At 35.5% G+C, this 18,127-nt stretch overlaps 1 protein-coding gene across 1 annotated transcript in view; it reads left to right on the top strand.

The window, feature by feature from the left end:
• Positions 1-17,849, top strand: part of AHR (aryl hydrocarbon receptor) — a 60,882-nt gene extending 43,033 nt beyond the window's left edge. Inside the window, exons 5-10 of the mRNA XM_026080183.1 lie at positions 3,773-3,903; positions 4,762-4,964; positions 6,907-7,016; positions 8,584-8,725; positions 9,576-10,854; positions 14,963-17,849. Coding sequence (XP_025935968.1) covers positions 3,773-3,903; positions 4,762-4,964; positions 6,907-7,016; positions 8,584-8,725; positions 9,576-10,854; positions 14,963-15,118 — 2,021 coding nt within the window. The 3' untranslated portion in view covers positions 15,119-17,849. The remainder of the gene's footprint in view (positions 1-3,772; positions 3,904-4,761; positions 4,965-6,906; positions 7,017-8,583; positions 8,726-9,575; positions 10,855-14,962) is intronic.
• The last annotated feature ends 278 nt before the right edge of the window (positions 17,850-18,127 follow it).

An 18,127-nucleotide genomic window follows, 5' to 3' on the forward strand; every position in this document is an offset into this window, starting at 1 on the left:
GCTGATTAGCACTTCTGATTGGCACATTATTGACTGATGCTTGTGTGATCTGCTGAACTGAGAAGCAATTAAGGAGAAACACATTGCTTGCATATGGAGTCAGGGAAAAGGGGATTTGTTGTTGCATAGTTACGTGTAGTATAGGAAGCGTATGCCTGCCTAATAAAGATGACAAAACTATTGAGATGACTGTGATGCTTTGTTTTGCACAGTAGTTGTTTAAATATTTAGGTAAAACTCTTACCTATAGTTCTGGGKTTTTTTTAATGCAGAAAAGTCTCTATTATTTTATAGTAAATCTATCATTTGTAAAGCAACCAGATTTAAAACTCTTACAATTTCCTATTTAATGTTTTATAGTCATGATTTGATAAGAGAAAACATAGCAGCAAAGCAAATTCTATTTACTTGTTTGGCTCAGCGAAAGCTCCGTATATATCAATTTCTCATTTTAGTGCCTCAGTGTTGTCATACCATCTATGGAACAATTTACACAATCCAGTTGAAATTATGCTGCAAGTTAATTAGTTAATATTAGGATAGCAAACAGCTGCTGGCAGTCAAACTATGTTTTTATGGGTTAGCTTACTGTTTACTTCAGAGTGAAACAGTGTTCTGTAGTGCTCCAAGATTAAACAAGTGCATATGAAGTTATAAATGCTTGTGTTTGAGAAGTCTGAAACCAGGTTGACTCGGTGTCAGATTTTACTGGATGAAGGAAGTACTGCAAGTGCTGAGCAGGATTACAAACAGTATTTTGTTTTGTACCTTGTGTTTCTAGCTTAGTAAAAGCTGCCAAATTATTTTCATGCCACAAGTAGTGTAATATATTTGGATGTTGAGGATTTTTGAACTAAATTCAAATTTATAGTAAAGGATAATGTTGTGTCATAAAGACCCCCTCATTTTTGTTAATTTAATCTTTTTTTTTTAATACATTCAGCCAGAATTATATAGTTATTGATATAGGTATACTATAAGTGTGCTCAGGGTTAATTACAGATTTCAGCCTCAGTTTCAGAACTAATTCTACTTCAGTTAGCCTGGACTGATCTCTTCTCACTCTGTGCTCTGGTGTGCTGCTCTACTGCTGGTCTCCTGAACTGTTACAGTGCCTATCCCAGATGCTTCTCCCAGCACTGTCATACTCCCAGAGAGGTTTGCAAGATTCTACTTCTTCAGTCCCAAATTTCAGCTTTGGAGCACCTAGTTTGGACTGTCTTTTAAAGTGTGCCTGCTGAGCAGCAATATAAGGTCTTGAGCTCAAAGAAAATGAAAAGATCTCAATGCATAGAGTTTTCGTGCATGTCTTTCCGTAGTGTTGACGAGCTCTAGTGTGAGTTTCCTTGGGAATATAGATTCTAACTCCTGTGTTGTCAGCCAATGATTTTGCACCAGGGTTCACAGAGCCTCTGTGAGACTCTCTTTGCATTCTTAAAATTAGTGTGGAGTCAGTTCTCCAAGGTCCTGGCACTAAAACCTGACTGCTTGCTGACCTCCCTGTCTGGGAAACTGCAGCAGTGTTCCTTTTACAAATGTAGGAGGCTTGGGGTTAAAGCCCATTCCCTGCCTCATAGTTTGATCACCTTTCCCCTCATCTCCCAAGCTACAGACTATGTTGCTTCTTCCAGTGAAGTTTTGTACAATTCTTGGGAACTGCCACACTGTACTATGGAAGTTGGCAGACACTTGAGAGAACTCGGATAGGATACGAGCATTTGAATCCTAGCTGTGTATTTGGAAGAATTCTCTGGGATGTCCAAGTTGGAATTTTTGAAGGTGGAGTTGGGATCTGCTAGCTTTCTGTTTCTCTGATACCCTTGCTTCACACATCTTGCTTCTTTGGAAAGCATCTGACCCATTTCAGTACCTCTTGGAGAAGCACTACCTCAGAGATAAAAGTTTTGAAAACTCTTACCAGTAGTTAGGCAATTCAAAAAAAAACAAAACAACATCAGTGGGAAGGAAGTAAGTAAGCTTGCTTTTGTCTGTTGAGAACCATCCATATGGTAAGGAATTTTTTACTTTCTAATATCAAAATCAGGTGGCAACCATCCTGGACCATGTTCTCATTTCTGTAGGATCAGCTCATAACGGTGACTTTGGCCAATACTCCGTTCTGCAGTTGGCTGTAACTTCAAGATGTCTTACTTGATACTCACTATCAGCTAGGCCCCTTTTTCTATTTCTCCATATCTTGAGGTCTATTCATCAAAAATCAGTCTTGGATAGCAGTTTGGTGGGTGGGGGAGTGGAGGGTATATGAAATTTGTTATCTGAAAAACTGGAGAGCTGAACGTTGTTGTTGAACTGCAATGGCCTTTAGGTTACCAGGCCTCTTGGTGAGCCATCAGTAGCCTCATTTGACACCAATTCAGGCCTTTAAAGTAACAGCAGGTAAAGTGAACTGTCTGTTGGTCGTGACTTCTTTTCCTTTGGGGTTGATTAGCTGTTGTACAAAACACCCAGCCTATCTATACATTTGCCCAGCTGTTCAGGAGACAGAATTATGTTCCCGAGAACATAATGTGGTGTGTAATTAGGTGACATGCTATCCCTGACTTCGTGTCCTGAGTCTGGAATATGGGATCTTTCTTAAGACCTATGGTCTTGTTTTTGTCCATACGTGGCCGTCAGTTCCCTCAGTATATGGAATATTTTACTATACTACTTGTGTGGGGTTTCTGGCAGAGTAAATGCATAAGCAAATGCATCTAATTTTCTTTTAGTCAAAGCTGCATGTTTAGCACTTTAAAACAGCATTTCACACTGTTGTAGTTTTCTTAATTTTTTGAGGGAAAGACTACTTTGCGTTTTATATATATATATATATATATATATATTACAAAGAAGATTACTTTGCTAAATTTGCTTTGAAAAGATGTGGTATGATATCTATGTATATGTAGCCTCATGCAGAACATATGAATTCTATCAGAAGCTTATTGATTTACCTTATGTTTTTACTTTATATTCCAGATGTTTAAGTCTATTTCCTAAATGACACTTAGCAGCAAATGCTTGTCCTAAGGTGGCAATAGAGCATCATGTTGTGATCCTAGTTGTCATTCATGTTGTTGGGTGGGTTGTTTTAGTTTGGTTTGATTGTTTTTTACATAATACATGTTTCAGGTTCCTCTGGAGAGGCAACTACAGTGTTTTCTTCATCAGCACAATGATGAAATATTCTTCACTATTTTGTGGCTTTTCTTTTTCTTTTTTCATCCATTAAAGAAAATGATTACATCTATTTATTGTGATTCTCTAAAAGTGCTTTGTTTTATTTAGTGCTACGGACAGCTTTTGCCTGGATGTTTGGAGAGTGACCATGTCATAGTCTGATACCCTCTACTGAGCTTTTGAGTAGCCAGTTCCTATAGTTACTGTTACTGGGTGCTTAATTCCATTTTGAAGATCCTACCCTTGCAGCACTGGGGATATCCTGTCTGTTGAGAGCTCTGTTTTCTGTGACTGATTCAAAATCTAACTTGTTGACTAAATAATGAATTAAGCCCAAATTAAAAAAAAATAATAATAATAATACATACAGTTTTCAAATGCTATAGCCTGTAAAACATAATCCCATCAGAAGAACTGATACTTAGCATAGTGTTGTAATCAGTAAAGGTTCTGAGGRTGTTTCTAGTTTACATTGTTCTTGTTCAGGTCATGACCTGAGGCTTTGTTTATGAGACGGAAGATGATTTGTTATAGATAGCCTTCACTAGGTGTTCTTCTAAAAATAATCCTTATAAATAATCCTTTCCTGTAGGAGATAATGGCTTTTCACAGCCAGCAACCTATTATAACCCAGACCAACTTCCTCCAGAGAATTCTTCCTTTATGGAACGGAATTTCATCTGCAGGTTACGATGCCTCCTGGATAATTCATCTGGGTTCCTGGTGAGTATAGAAACTTCCAACCATGCCTAAAAGTTGGAAATTTACCGCATCCTTACAATATGTATAGCAACTTGCTTTATTTGTTAAGTCTCTGAAGATATCGGAGCTGCTTGAATCAGTATATTTCAGCTAATTACACTAAATGACAAGTAATGGTTCTATTCCTGGGTTGCCCCAGGAAYGTATATCATGTTGTTACAATCAGCTGCAAGTTCCCTCATTTCTCATGGCTCAGGTTCTGCTGTGAAATATGAGTAAGCATCTGCTTTTGTGAAGTACTGTATGATTTATGGATTGAAAAGCCCTATTTTCCACTGGGTATCTTGAAATAAGTTATAGTTAATAATCAACAGAAGCAATATTTTCTCTTATTTGGGAAAATGTTTGCTCTTTTTAATACACTTGTTGATTGTCAATTCTGTGTTTTTTAAAAAAATAATGTGGGTTTATCTCCTGTACGTGACTGCTTACCAATAGAATTGTTTATATAAGATTTTGAAATAGTATACTTTATACTAATCATTGACAGAAATGCAAGAGAATTAATAAGTGCTCAGTTAATTAGATGTTAACAAATGCCAGTTGGCTCTTCTACTGAATGCGCTTTTTTTTTTTCCCTCAAAAGAAAGAGTATTAGTTCTTTTTCTAGTTTATTTATTGGTAGATCTCTAAGTGAAATGGATATAACAATAGTACTCTGAACTTGTTAACTGACTTTCATGTATATCATGCTACAAAGATTGAATGTAATGGATCTAAAAGAAAAGAAAGATATAATTTATATTGTACTTCATGGCAGAAATATCTGACTCTTAAATATCTCCAATATGTAACAATTACTTCTTTCCTCATCCTAAGGCCATGAATTTTCAAGGGCGATTAAAGTTTCTCCATGGACAAAACAAGAAAGGGAAGGATGGTGCTACTTTGTCTCCTCAGCTTGCTCTATTTGCAGTAGCTACTCCTCTGCAGCCACCATCTATCCTTGAGATACGAACCAAAAACTTCATCTTCAGAACTAAACACAAACTGGATTTCACGCCTACCGGCTGTGATGCAAAGTAGGTGTAGATTCTTAAGCATAGAACTTGTTTGCTGATGAGATAGGTTTCAAATATGTATTTAAAATATAAAGTTGGTTACTGTTTCAGTCAATACTGATGATTTTTCTCTTCACCCCTGCTAGTTAATAAATGGAAATGGGATTGTTTTAGTGTACTTCCTTGAAAATTCATATTGCCTTCTGTCTCTAGATCATTAAAAAAACAAAAAGACAAACCCTAGACTCTGTTATCCTACAGTAACAGAATACTAATAAATTAGGGAAGGAGAAAAGTTTAATGTTTTGTTCTGCATGAAATTCAGTCTTTAGAATTGATAGAACAGAATCCAAGACTTGTTCTACACGCCTGTTTTCCCCTTCAGTTCAAATAGATGTAAGATACAATGGAAATGGAATTTATTACAAATTAAACAAATGAACTCCTCCTTTATCCTGCGACTTTGACCCATTTCCAAACCATTCTTTTCCTGTATAGAAACTGGAAACACTACCATGTTACTAGATCAACATAATACAACTATGCATCAACATGGCAAGAAGCCCATTAAGATGCTTCCTTATGTAAAAAAAAGCCTCTGGCCTCCTTCCTTCCTTCTTCCCTCCCTCCCTATTTTTGACTGACAATCAGTGTGATTTCTTTTTTCTTTTTTTTTTTTTTCCCCCCACTCAGTTATCTCATGTGGATTTCCATACCTACTTACAGAATAGTGTGGAGTTGAATTATTCAGTGTCTTGTCTACTGATAAACCAAAATGCTTTTCTTGGGTAATATAAACTCATACCAGTAGAGGTTGTTAACAAAATGTTATCACAGCCTTTTCTTTCCTTTTTTTGATTTTTTTTTTTTTTTTATTATGCCTTACCTGAAACCTTCAATTTTTGTCTCGTTTTAAACTTTTTCATGTATTGTTCTCCTTCCTTACTATTTCTATTCTTTTCTATCTGTCTTTGGATCCCTGTTTCTTTCTTCAAAGTCTGTTTCAATCTCTTTTCTACTATTTCATTCTTTTTATCATATATCTCATAGAGCTCTCACAAATTCTTTTGAGTTCTTCTTCATCTCCCTGACCTCTAGTAAAGTACTCTTTTAGTCATATTTGACCCTCATAGCTATTGCAAGTAATCCTCTTATAATGAATGAAATTAATTTTTGCTGGAACTCTGAGGAGCTCAGGTGAGCAGTGGCTGACATGAAGTGGAAGGGATGGCTCATACTTAAGTGGCAGAATGAGATCTAAAATATCCATTACTTATTTAAAGGAGCAAGTGTGGGCTTTTATGCAGCAAAAAGAGAAGTGATTTGCAGCCTTGCTGGCACAACTGAATTTCTGTCTCTCACTTTGAGGGAAGGTGAGACATATTTTAGGCAATCGACTTACATGCAAACGCAGCGGCCCAAACCACTCAATAGCAAAAGGGATATAATTCTGCAATATACCTCTAATTCTAATTTTAAATTACAAAATAATAAATAAATTAGTCAAGAAGGTTTAGATAAATAAAGTTAGGCCGCTACTTAATTCTATATACAAGCACCTACAGGTAAATGCTATGAAATACAGCCAAGTGAATATTATCTTTCATTGCAGCAAATGGGGGCTGCCTGCTGTAACTGAATAAGTGGCCAATAATACAGTCATTAGTTCAAAAAAGGTAATTAGGAGCCTACCTTAACTGTAGACATATTGTTTTTGTAATGATGTAATAATTTTGCAAACCTACTTCAAATCACTGAAGCCAACTTGGGAAGCTAGTTAAAGTTTCATGATTTGTTCACTACTTTTTTATTAGACCTCTCATACTTCTGCATACAATTGATGTTTCAAGAAAATGTTGTTAACATTTATATCTGAAATGTTTTAGCCATAATTGATTTGCTTGGCATTCATTCTGTAAGTTGGTTCATCAGCAGTGCTACAGTTTCTTCTTTTACCTTCCAGAGGAAAGATTGTCCTGGGATACACTGAAGCAGAGCTGTGTATGAGAGGAACGGGATACCAGTTTGTTCATGCAGCTGATATGCTTTATTGTGCTGAAAATCATGTCCGAAGTAAGTTTCATTCTTTAAGAAAGGCTGAAAAAGCAAAGTGTGACTTACATTCATACTGAAAAATATTATGAAGCACTTCAAAAATTAATCTGGCCATTAACAAAAAAACCAAAAAACATTGATTTTGTGTGACCTTTCCCTCTTTATAAGAGTTTACACTGGATGAAGAAATATTTAATATTCTTATCTAGATCCTTTTAGTTTAAATATCCCAGTTTCTGTCACATCTTGCCTTTATCACTTCCTTCTCTGCACAACCCAACTTTTGCTATTTCAACAACTTCCTTTTGGGCAAAGACACTATTTTTAAGATAGCCTTCCTGTTGGGAAATAAATAAAGCATTTTCTTTTGATCTCAGTGTAAGATTTTTAACAAAAATTAACCACTGAATTAGCATGCTAGTGTAGTATAAATTTCTGTTATTGAGTCTTAGCAGCTTAATTTGGCTTAAGTAACAATTTAAGGAGAGAATTATCATGTTTGAAGCTAATAAAGAAATAATTATCAGCCATCTGATATGTAACTATTTGGTAGACTTCTTTCTTTGTTTTTTTGTTACTTATAACATATTTGTCTTTGGAAGTTAGAAAATATTTTCAGGATATTTTGGTGGTGCTTCTCATTTATTGACTTCTCTTGAAAAAATGTTCTAGTTCTTCTGTCCCTTTATATACAATTAAATAAATCCCACTAGCAGCTTAGATCTTAACCTATATTAAGCAGATATTCTATTTCAGGGACAGCTCAATCACTTTTGTCCCATATAATAGACCAGGACWAGAAGTGATGATGGCAGATGAAACTAAAAGTTTCAGTAGCCTATCAGATTTGGGGTTTATTCCAAAGCTAACTAAATAAATGAAAAGAGAAAAAGTTTTGCAGAACAGGATATATGAAGGTTCACTCCGTTTTAAAATCTGCTTTTCTCTATTTTGTGGTGCTAAACTAAAAAAAGAAGTCTCCTTTTAGTGAAGATTATTCCATTAGGATTCTTAAACTTTCCTTCTGTATTTTATTTCTTCTTTGTCAAGAAATACAGCAGGTTCAGCAGTGTAGAACTGAAATGACAGTATGCTTGTGAAGCATTGCCAATGAAGTGATAGAAAATGGGAGTGGAAAATGCATTTTGAAATACCTCTACACTAATCATCCAAATGTGAAAGAACTTGGATTAAGAATTAATGTATGTTCTAATTGTCTAAACAGTAGTCACTTTTCAGCAGTAAAAGAGATTTTTGCTTTTGACAATTACATGTTCTAATATTTAATAATCTCAGCTACTGCAGAAATAATGGATAAGGCTAGATATAGGATGTTGCCATTCTGTAGTGGATCTTACAATTAGTTGTAATTTTTGACTTTTATTTGCCAGTAATGAGACATCCTTAAAAGTGATCCATCATCCTATTTTGCTGGGAATAAATTAGAGCTGCACTGAAATGGAATAATTGAGGACATGAGGTTGTGAAATTGCTCTATAAATGAGATTACCCTCATGACATGCCAGGTTTTCCTATTTTTGTTCACTGGACACTAAACAGTATGTTTGCCCTTTATTTACTCTAGTGATAAAGACTGGAGAAAGTGGAATGACTGTGTTTAGGCTTCTAACCAAAGAAAATCGATGGGCCTGGGTTCAAGCAAATGCACGCCTTGTCTACAAAAATGGAAGACCAGATTACATCATTGCCACACAGAGACCTCTTACGTAAGTCATCATTGCACAAAGAGCTATACTTCAACCGACAGACTTCAGTTTTTGATCCTGTTGATGTTCAGAAATGATTTGTTTATTTTTAAATAAACCCTCTTTAAATCTTGAACTCTGAAAGAGATTTTCTTCTCATTTGCTAACAAATGTTGAAAAGAGATTTTGCCATTTCTGTACCTACCTATGTGGCATAGTCCTCCCTGATGTGTGAAACTTTTGATATTTTAATTCTTATAAAGAGTAAGAGTAGTGGTACAAACACCAAGTTATTCCATCCAACCTATTTTTAATTTAGTACCCCGGTTAGCAAAAATTAAGAAATCCAGCTGCAGTTGTGTAGAGAAACAACATATAACATATAGAAATTAAGTTCTTTGGAATTCAGTTCAGGACCATAAATAATGTAGAATTAAGCATTATTATACAAATTAAATATTTTTTGTTGGGGAGTTTGTAAAAGGGAGAAAAGTAGATACTTCAATACTGAAGTATTCATTTACTTGCTGTGTCAAGAAAAGTATAATGCATGGAACAAAGCCCACTTATGTTCATTTCAGCTCATAATGCGCAGAAAATAGTGTATGCTCTCTAGGTTTAATTACAAATGTAATMCGTAAGGATGGTGTTACAGTCATAAGCTCCTTATATCATAAGCTGCCTCTTGGTTTAACTCAGCCAAGTTGAGCTGGAATAGCTAGGAATTTGAAAAATGCCTACAGATAGAATAAGGGTTTGGGGGGTTGGTTTTGTTTTGTTTTTACATTAATTCCAAGGGACAAAAAAATRCTGTAATTGTTAAATTGTTATAGTACTGCAGTATTATGCCATATTTTTTATTTATTTTCAGAGATGAAGAGGGGGCAGAACATCTACGGAAGCGTAACATGAAGTTGCCCTTCATGTTTGCCACTGGTGAGGCCGTGTTATATGAGGTAACTTTCCCTATGTCAAGTCTTATGGATCCTTCTCAGCCGAAGAATAAAAGTACCACAGGAAAAGGAGCTGCTGCCAAAGCTACGCTACACAAAGATTCTGTGGATCCAAACTCCCTTCTAGGTGCCATGTTAAGGCAAGATGAATCTGTGTATCTCTGCCCTCCAGCCTCAAATAAACTTTCCTTTGAGCGGAACTTCTTTACAGAAACCAAGGATGAATTGGGCAATGTTATTAGCAGTGACTGGCCAGATAATCTCTTACCTGCTGGAAACCACAGCATTCTGAAACAGGAGCTAATGGAGTGTTCCCAAGATGGTAATATGCTACTTCCTGAAGACAGTGCAGCACTCTTTCAAGATAATAAAACCAGTGATTTGTACAGCATCATGAAAAATCTGGGTATTGACTTTGAAGATCTAAAATGTATTCAGCAGGATGAGGAGTTTTTTAAAACTGAGTTCTCTGGTGCGGATGATATTGGAGACATTGATATAACTGATGAAATTCTGACTTATGTTCAGGATTCCTTAAATAATAAGTCTGACTTCTTATATTCAGGTTGTGAACAGCAACAGCCTCTGGTCCAGAATGCTGGTTGCTTGGTACAGCAAGAATTCGATCAGCATCAACTTCATCAGCACCAGAAACAGCTTGTGGAGCTACAACAGCAGCAGCAACAACAGCAGCTGTGTCAAAAGATGAAGCATATGCAAGTCAACGGGATGTTCACAAATTGGAGCTCTGGCAGCAGTATGCCTCTTAGCTGCTCCCAGCAGCAGCCTGAGCAATATGTATTTCCTGGCATGCATGCCACTGTTCCCGAGTTCTCTTACAAATCAGAAGTAAACACTGCACCTTATGCATGTAGGCAAGAGTTTATTCCTTACAAACAGCCCACACCCATGATGCCACAGCTTTCTAATTTTACCCAAATGGATTTCCCTGTAGCAGGTTTTGACAGATCAACCTATTCTGCTTCTTCCAACTTTGAGGATTTTCTCAGTTGTTTGCAGCAAGTCCCTGAAAATCAAGAGTGTGGGATAAACTCTGAGTCAGTTATGCTAACTCCTCAAACGTGCTATGCAGGCGCTGTGTCTATGTACCAGTGCACGCAAGAATCACAGCCCAGCGGCGTAGATCAAATGCAGTACGAACCAATGATGGCAAGTCAACAAGTATTGTTGAACAAGGTATGGTAGAGTGCTGTTATATTGCTTTCACTTTGAATCAGTTTTTTGGATGACTTGTGGGATGCTGAGTTTGTTGCAACTGAATCACTGAGTTTGAAACTGATGGCTTAGCAGTGAGTGAATGTTCCTGCTTCATTTGCTCATTAGATTGAGCAAAGTTGCATTTGGTCATGTCCTTATGTACAAGTGGCCACATCCTGGTAGCTTTCAGAATTGTCACCTCTTTCTGGCAGTATTATACTCAAAGAACACAGTGAGACAACTAGTTTACTGTACTGACTAGAAATTTTCCCAGTACAAGGTAGGAGCAAAGGGAAAGCAGGCTGGTCAGAATCTTAGAATTTCCTTATGTGAGTTTTGTAGAGGAATGGAATGATGTCAGTGCTACTGCATGGCAGATTTATTTTCATGAAATATGTTTTAAGGTTCCAGAAAAATCTCTAGTTTTTAAAATGTTACAATGGTCTCTTGCTACTCAGATTCTTAGAAGATTTTTAGGATTGTTTTAAGTATCAGATTGTAACATCACATAATTTGCCTGAAATATTATGAACTATTGCATTTATACACATGACAATACTGCAGAAATATTTTCATAACACGGCTGTAAACAAAGGTCAGCTTGTTCCTTAAGCTTCTGTTCAAATTGCATCTGCTGAAAACAAAAGAGAAGGAAAGAATTATATCCACAGTAGAGAAGTTGAGCCTTTTTCACATTGTGCTAAGGAGAATGCACAACAAAAGCAGTAGAAAATGGAGGAGCTCTACCACAAACTGCAGTTTTTAGCACACTTCTTCATAGTTAGAATTAACTTAGAAATAAAAGCTTCAATTACTCAGGGAACTCCTAATTTAAAATAGTGTGTTGAAGTACTTTAAATTGTACCATTTATTTCTATTAATGCTGCTCAAGTACAGAGGTGCAATTCTCCCCCACACACACCCGAAGAGTTTATATTCTAAAGTACTGATCCTACAAATGCTTATGCACRTGCATAAGCATTTACAGAATTAAAGTATTAATTGGCATTTAACCTACACAAGACAGAGGTGAGGAATGCAAGCAGAACACATACAGTTTTTTGRTATGTATAATTACAAATACGAAACAAATCCTTTTTTGAAACTGTTTTACTGGTGGAAAAAATAAAATTGCACAATTACAAAAGTTCAGTATAATACAGTTCAGCAAGATGACTAGCTTCTGCCTGAGTGTCCAAGGACTGAAATAGCATGAAGTTACTTTGGCAAAGTACAGTGAGGAAGCTTGCACAGCACTTGGCTGTACTGTGCCTGGCTGTGGTCAGTGCTATTAATCCTTCAGAGTCCTTGATAATAGGGTTGAAAAGCATTTCCAGGGTCAGCCAAGTTCATCCCTGTTATAGTGCAGAATTGTTCTTTGCACAAGATCTGTACTGGTGTAGCTCATCTGTTTTGAACTGCAAGCACCTAAGTTAATGCATTTTCTACTTTTTAATGGTTGATTTAAAATAAATTATTTTGTTGTTATGCTGCCTTAATCACTTTTGTTATGCCCACTTTGTTACCTTTTCTCAATTACTTTTTCTTCTCATCTATCTGTAAAAAGGCTAACTAAAACAGCATCTCTACATGCAATAAATGAATAAATTAATTTAATTACTTTGTTCTTACTAGAATGTTGTGCTGCAGTAGTAATGTTGCTTTTATCATGGTTGTCAGAAACAATGAACGAAGGTCACTTGTGAAAAATTACCTTTCCTTAAACCATTTGAAGGCACATTCAGCTCCTTCCGCTATGGTTTGCCCATGCGGTATGCATCTGAATAGCGTTGCACGAGGAGAAGCCTGGTACAGAACTGATGTTACGTTTGTCATGTTAGCTCTCTTTCATCTCTGAAGAGCAAACTGCTGAATATTTGTCCAAAGGCACTTAAAAGAACAGCACATTTCTTCATGACATAAGGAAGGATTTTCCCACCTGTCCTTTTTGTAAGAGTAATCATAGATAGCTGATAGCTATCTTCAAGTCCTTGCAGGTCTGAAACCTATTTATGCAAAATGGGGGGAGCATTGGGGAAGGAAGAGACTACTTGTTCCTAGACCAAACAGCACTGACTTTTGCAGCCCACACTGCTACAAACTGTTCACATGATTTTACAAAAAGTCTCTTGTACCAGACTGTACCCCGTTTTGAACTGTAGTTGCACCTGCCAGTTAACATTTATATAGATTCAGGACAAAGTAAGGCACCAGTGTAAACCAGTGTAAATAACATTATATTTAAGTCTTTTAATCTAGAAACTTGTTTTCATTTTACCCAGAAATGTCATTGCTCCAAGGAAAGATAACCCTGTGTTTGTATATACTTTTAGTACTGAGATTGTATTTAGTCTTGTATCAGAGGAGTTAGGGAAATTTAAAATATGTGAACCCGAAGGAACTAGTAAGTCAAAAGTATAGTCACCGCACTTGAAGTTGTAATCTTGTAAAATACCTTCTATGCCAAAGCCTAAGTGGTAGACAGTATACATTTGTTTATTGTAAATAGAGAGAATGTACCACTATTTACAGTAATAAAATTATCAAGGTTTGATTTCTATTAAGGATGTGACTAAGTAAATCAAATATTACTGTTCTGAGCCTCCATTCCCACAGCCAAACCAAAGCAGAGCATTCTTTGACTGGATTTAGCATCCCGACATCCCAATCAGTTAGAGGTTAGAGTCTGGTTAGAGGACAGGCGTCTGTAACAGGAGTCATAATTCCCATCCTTTTATCATCCTTCCAACCCCAGTTGGTTTCCATGTGAAAAGACGGAGGGCCCATTGTTATTATCTGCCTTGACCTTCTGCCTAACTTGTAACTCATCTGTCTTACCTAAACTAATTCCTATTGAACTTGTGCGTCTGTGGTAGGACAACAGCCAGTGTTGGCTAAATATATTTTCAGAGATGGAGGGAGTAGAAAGGCCTTTGATAAATTGGTTGTTTGTTTAAGATCAGTGTTCCTTTAATAAACAGGAGAAAAACTTCTCCAGTTACTAGAGTCTGCAGAGAACTTTGTTATAAATTTTAGTGAGTGTGCTCATCTTATTAATGAAGAATACTGAAATAAGCTAGTTCTGAAGGAGGAGTTGTCAGAAGTTACCCTAGCTTGTGTTATCCTATCTATCTTTAAAAGTATATGACATCTTTAGATTAAAAGCATATAATTCACATCACTATAGTCTAGTTATTAAAAACTTGGAAGAAAAATAACTGTGTTCAGTTAAAGTCAAATTTCAAAGATCTGGCTAGCAGGAAAAAAAAAAAAAAAAAAACACAGTTTCCAACCGCCAGCATAGTTTGGCAGATGGATGAATGAATATATAATATATGTTTTAAGGAAGAATCTTGAATGAGTGAGTGAATACTTCCGATACAAACTGCTCCCAAAGAGATGATGGAGATGTTTAAAATGTTTTGTTTTATTTTCTTTGCATGACTGAGTGGAGTATTTTGTAGGTAATGCAAGTTTTTCATAGCATGACAGGAAGCATTACATCAGTTGATTAAAATAATCCTATGAACAATTATGTCAAGACTGATGAAAGCCATTCATTGCTCTTACTTGGCTTTGTCAATATGAAGATCAAAAAAAGCCCACCCTAAGACAGCTCAGCCTGTGGATAAAGTGCAGTCACTTCAGTGTACAAAGAGGGCTGAACGTGCCTTCCTGGAAGAACTGTGAAGTCTGGATCCCTTTGCAGACATTAAAATATGCAAATAGGTGGCTTTTAAAATGGAACAACTGGAGAAGGAAATAGGAAGTATTCAGACTGTACTTTCTACAAATGAAAACTGTACTATATTTTAGATTCTGACTACATAATGCTGCTTTCATTAGCTATAAGTAGAATTACCACTGACTTTAACAAGGGTAGGTTTCAGTGGTCATTCAGACTTCACCTTAAATCAATTAACTTTGCATCATTCGTCATCTTCAAAAATATATATGTATAGCTTTAAAGCTGTTCATTATGTTTGAAGATGATCTCATCCAATCTGTGTATTTAAGAGGATTTTTAAAAACTTTTAAATTAATCAATTGCCCATACTAACCTTTTATATTGTCTTTTTTCCCCCAGTTCCAAAACGGTTTCAATGGAGGAAATGTAAATGAAGCATATCCCTCTCAGTTAGATGTGATCAGTAATACACAGACTGCCACACATCTTCAGCCTCTTCATCATCCGACAGAACCCAGATCCTTCTCAGATTTGACATCTAGTGGATTTATATAATTCAGATCCAGAGTTCCATCTGTGATTTTGTCTGGGCATCAGGTTGCTCCAAGGAAAAGCTTGATAAGTCCACCTTTGAACATTGGGCTGTAACAGCTAAATTACTTATTGAGAAGTTGAGGTTGGTTGCACTATATATACTGGTAGGATATGTAATCCAAGACCTAATTTTTTAGGGTGACAGGTGGAATGAAAACTTTTTGACTAAAAGTATGCATGTGCTGTTTTCCATCAGACTGACTGTGTCATTGCAGTATGGATTGCATATGTACTACATACTATGTCATGCTGCACAACATAAGATAAGGCAAATGGTTTTGTTGTTTAGAAAAATAATTGGGCACTTTACAAATAGCATCAATGGCACAAGGAAGAGGATTTCACACTTGGATTAATTATTTCCAGACTTTATTTTAAAAAAAAATTATTAAAAAGCTCTGAAATCATAAGAATCAAAAGCACTTAATTTTACTGTGTACTAAGCTCTTTAATCACTTATATTTAAATCCTTTTGTTTTAAGTCTCCATTTCTAGCACTTTAATAGAAGGCTTAACACAAGGATATGATATGCAACTTCAGGTTTTCTATGAAACAGATCCCTTGCATTCCTGCTTATATTGTCAACCTTAAGTGCCTCACAATTTAGCCACCTTCTTTCTGAAGGGAGCTTATTTTAGAAAAACTTACCATTAATGTCATCTGTATTATGTGAACTTTTATCTAACATCTACAGTGCTACTGGCTGTATCTTTTTTTCCTAAAGATAGTTTGTTAGAGTTTGACTTTATCTGTGGATTTGTTACACTATTATCTGGAGTTTTTAATGTTCTGAATTTAGTTCAGCTAAGGAGTTTTGGTTTATTCTGTACTGCTTTTCTGCTTTCTTCAGGTAATACAGGGTATATTAAAAAAGCAGATTTTGCTGGGGAGGAGGAACAGTTCCTCAGGATTAATTTTAGGTTATTAATGCTGAAAAACATGTGCCTTATCTTGTGTTAAAACACTCATAATGTTCTCTAGAAATAATACGAGGCTGCTCTATGCAAATCGTTTCATTAAAATGGATATTGAAAAGGATTGCATTTTAAATAAGGGGAAAAGGAGTCTCAATGGCAAATAGTATTGAGGTTTACTTTTGTACAAAAAAAAATTTGACACTGAGTCACATTTTGATTGGCTGCAGTTTTTAATGGTCATGGTAGGGACAGAGTCCATCCTTGTTAAATATTATTCCTAGCAAATTGCACTGCAAAGGACAGAGAAGCTATTCTTTTTATGTATGTGGATCCACTTTAAAAGCTTTGTGCAAAATATGAAATTTAAAAAAAATAGTTCATTAGAGAAATTCTCTGTGTAATAAGAGGATTTTTGTAGTTTTTATTTTCGGGAAAATCCCATCCGCAAAACATTCTGTTTTGTTTTTTTTTATCTGAGAGGGTTGTTAGAATTGTAGACACCAATGTTTGGTGCAAAATAATAGTCTATGTGAAAAATATAGAAATGTGTATATGTTCAAAATATTTCATACTCTTGTGTGCTGTATAGTACATATAAAATGTCTTTGTAAAATATTTTAAACCAGTTAATGCTAAAGTGTTAGATCATTATATGTTAAGAACAATTTTATTGCATTTGTTATATATAATATAAAATGGCAATGTAGCCAGTTTGTTTAAAACAGAGGCAAAAGTAAATCAGCTCCCTCCAGACAGTTGTTAATATTGTTTGATACATGGACAATCACTTAAAATTGGAATTCTTTCTTATTTGAAAAATGCTTTCTGTGAGGAAGAATGCATCTTCTTCCATTCTGTGATATACTATGCTAGGCCAAATTTCCAATTCAGTTAAAACTTTTGAGGTGAATGATTTCAGCAGTTCTTTTAAGTGAAATTACCATATGTGAAAGGGACATTAAGGAAGCAATTACTATTCAGGAAAGCCCATAAAGAAATTGTGGGTTGTAATACAAGTTTACTTGTATTAACCTTGTAATACAAGGTTACTTTCTTCAGCGTTTCAGATTTTGTTTTCAGTACAAGACATCACTGAAAGATTTAATTAATATCATTTGAATTAATTTGTCATCCTAACACGTTTTAGTTAAAGTCTTGTTTTAAAGCAATATCTGAAACGTCTTCCATATCTAGGTAGTGTGCCATGTATGAATTTTAACTTGAAAATTAGAAAAACGCTGTAAAACTGAAAGGTTCAAAGGGATAATGTATGTTTTACATCTCACAAACCAGTATATACCCTTTTTTATGAGTTTAGTTAAACCAAATACATGTTGTTCTATCACTAAGTGCCAAGGATGCAGTACTATAACTGTGCTGCCCTATTTACTGTAAACAAATTAGTTGTTTAATTGCATAATATCAGCTTATTTTGTGCATTACCTTATCTGTACAACATTGACTGTATTAGTGCACTCTTGATCTGCACCAAATTGTACCTAAAGTGCACAAATGTTTCTAAATTGGATCTCTATTAGCCCTTCAGGTCTCTTATAAGTAAGATATAACCCAGTGTTAATCAGTATTACTGTCCATTTTTGTACAAGTTTTCATAGCTTGTTTTTCTTTTCAGTTCTTTTCTTTAATTTGCTATGCCTGAACATACCATGCAATACATTTATTGTGTTAAGGTATGGTTTTGTAGTGCTCTTGCTGATCTTCAATAAAGTTTGTAAGACATAATGTATGGTAATAAAATATTCACTTGAATGTAGCTGAAATGTGTGTTCTCTTACTGCATAAATGTTTGATTTCAGCAGTATACAAAGGGATACGTTATCATACAGTTGCTAATATCTTTTGAGAGCTCATCATCTAATAGTTTATGAAACTGCTGTTACTTACATTGCTGTGGACTTTGCACTTCTCTGAATGCTAGATGCAAATACAATGTATATAATTTAGAGTGTGAATGTGTATTCATCCAGGGACTGAGTATTTTCATTTTATACTTGCATGAAAATGAGTTATTAATAAACATTGTAAATAGTA

Source organism: Apteryx rowi, unplaced genomic scaffold (genome assembly GCF_003343035.1).
Source record: "Apteryx rowi isolate R43461 unplaced genomic scaffold, aptRow1 scaffold_510, whole genome shotgun sequence".
NCBI classification, from domain to species: domain Eukaryota; kingdom Metazoa; phylum Chordata; class Aves; order Apterygiformes; family Apterygidae; genus Apteryx; species Apteryx rowi.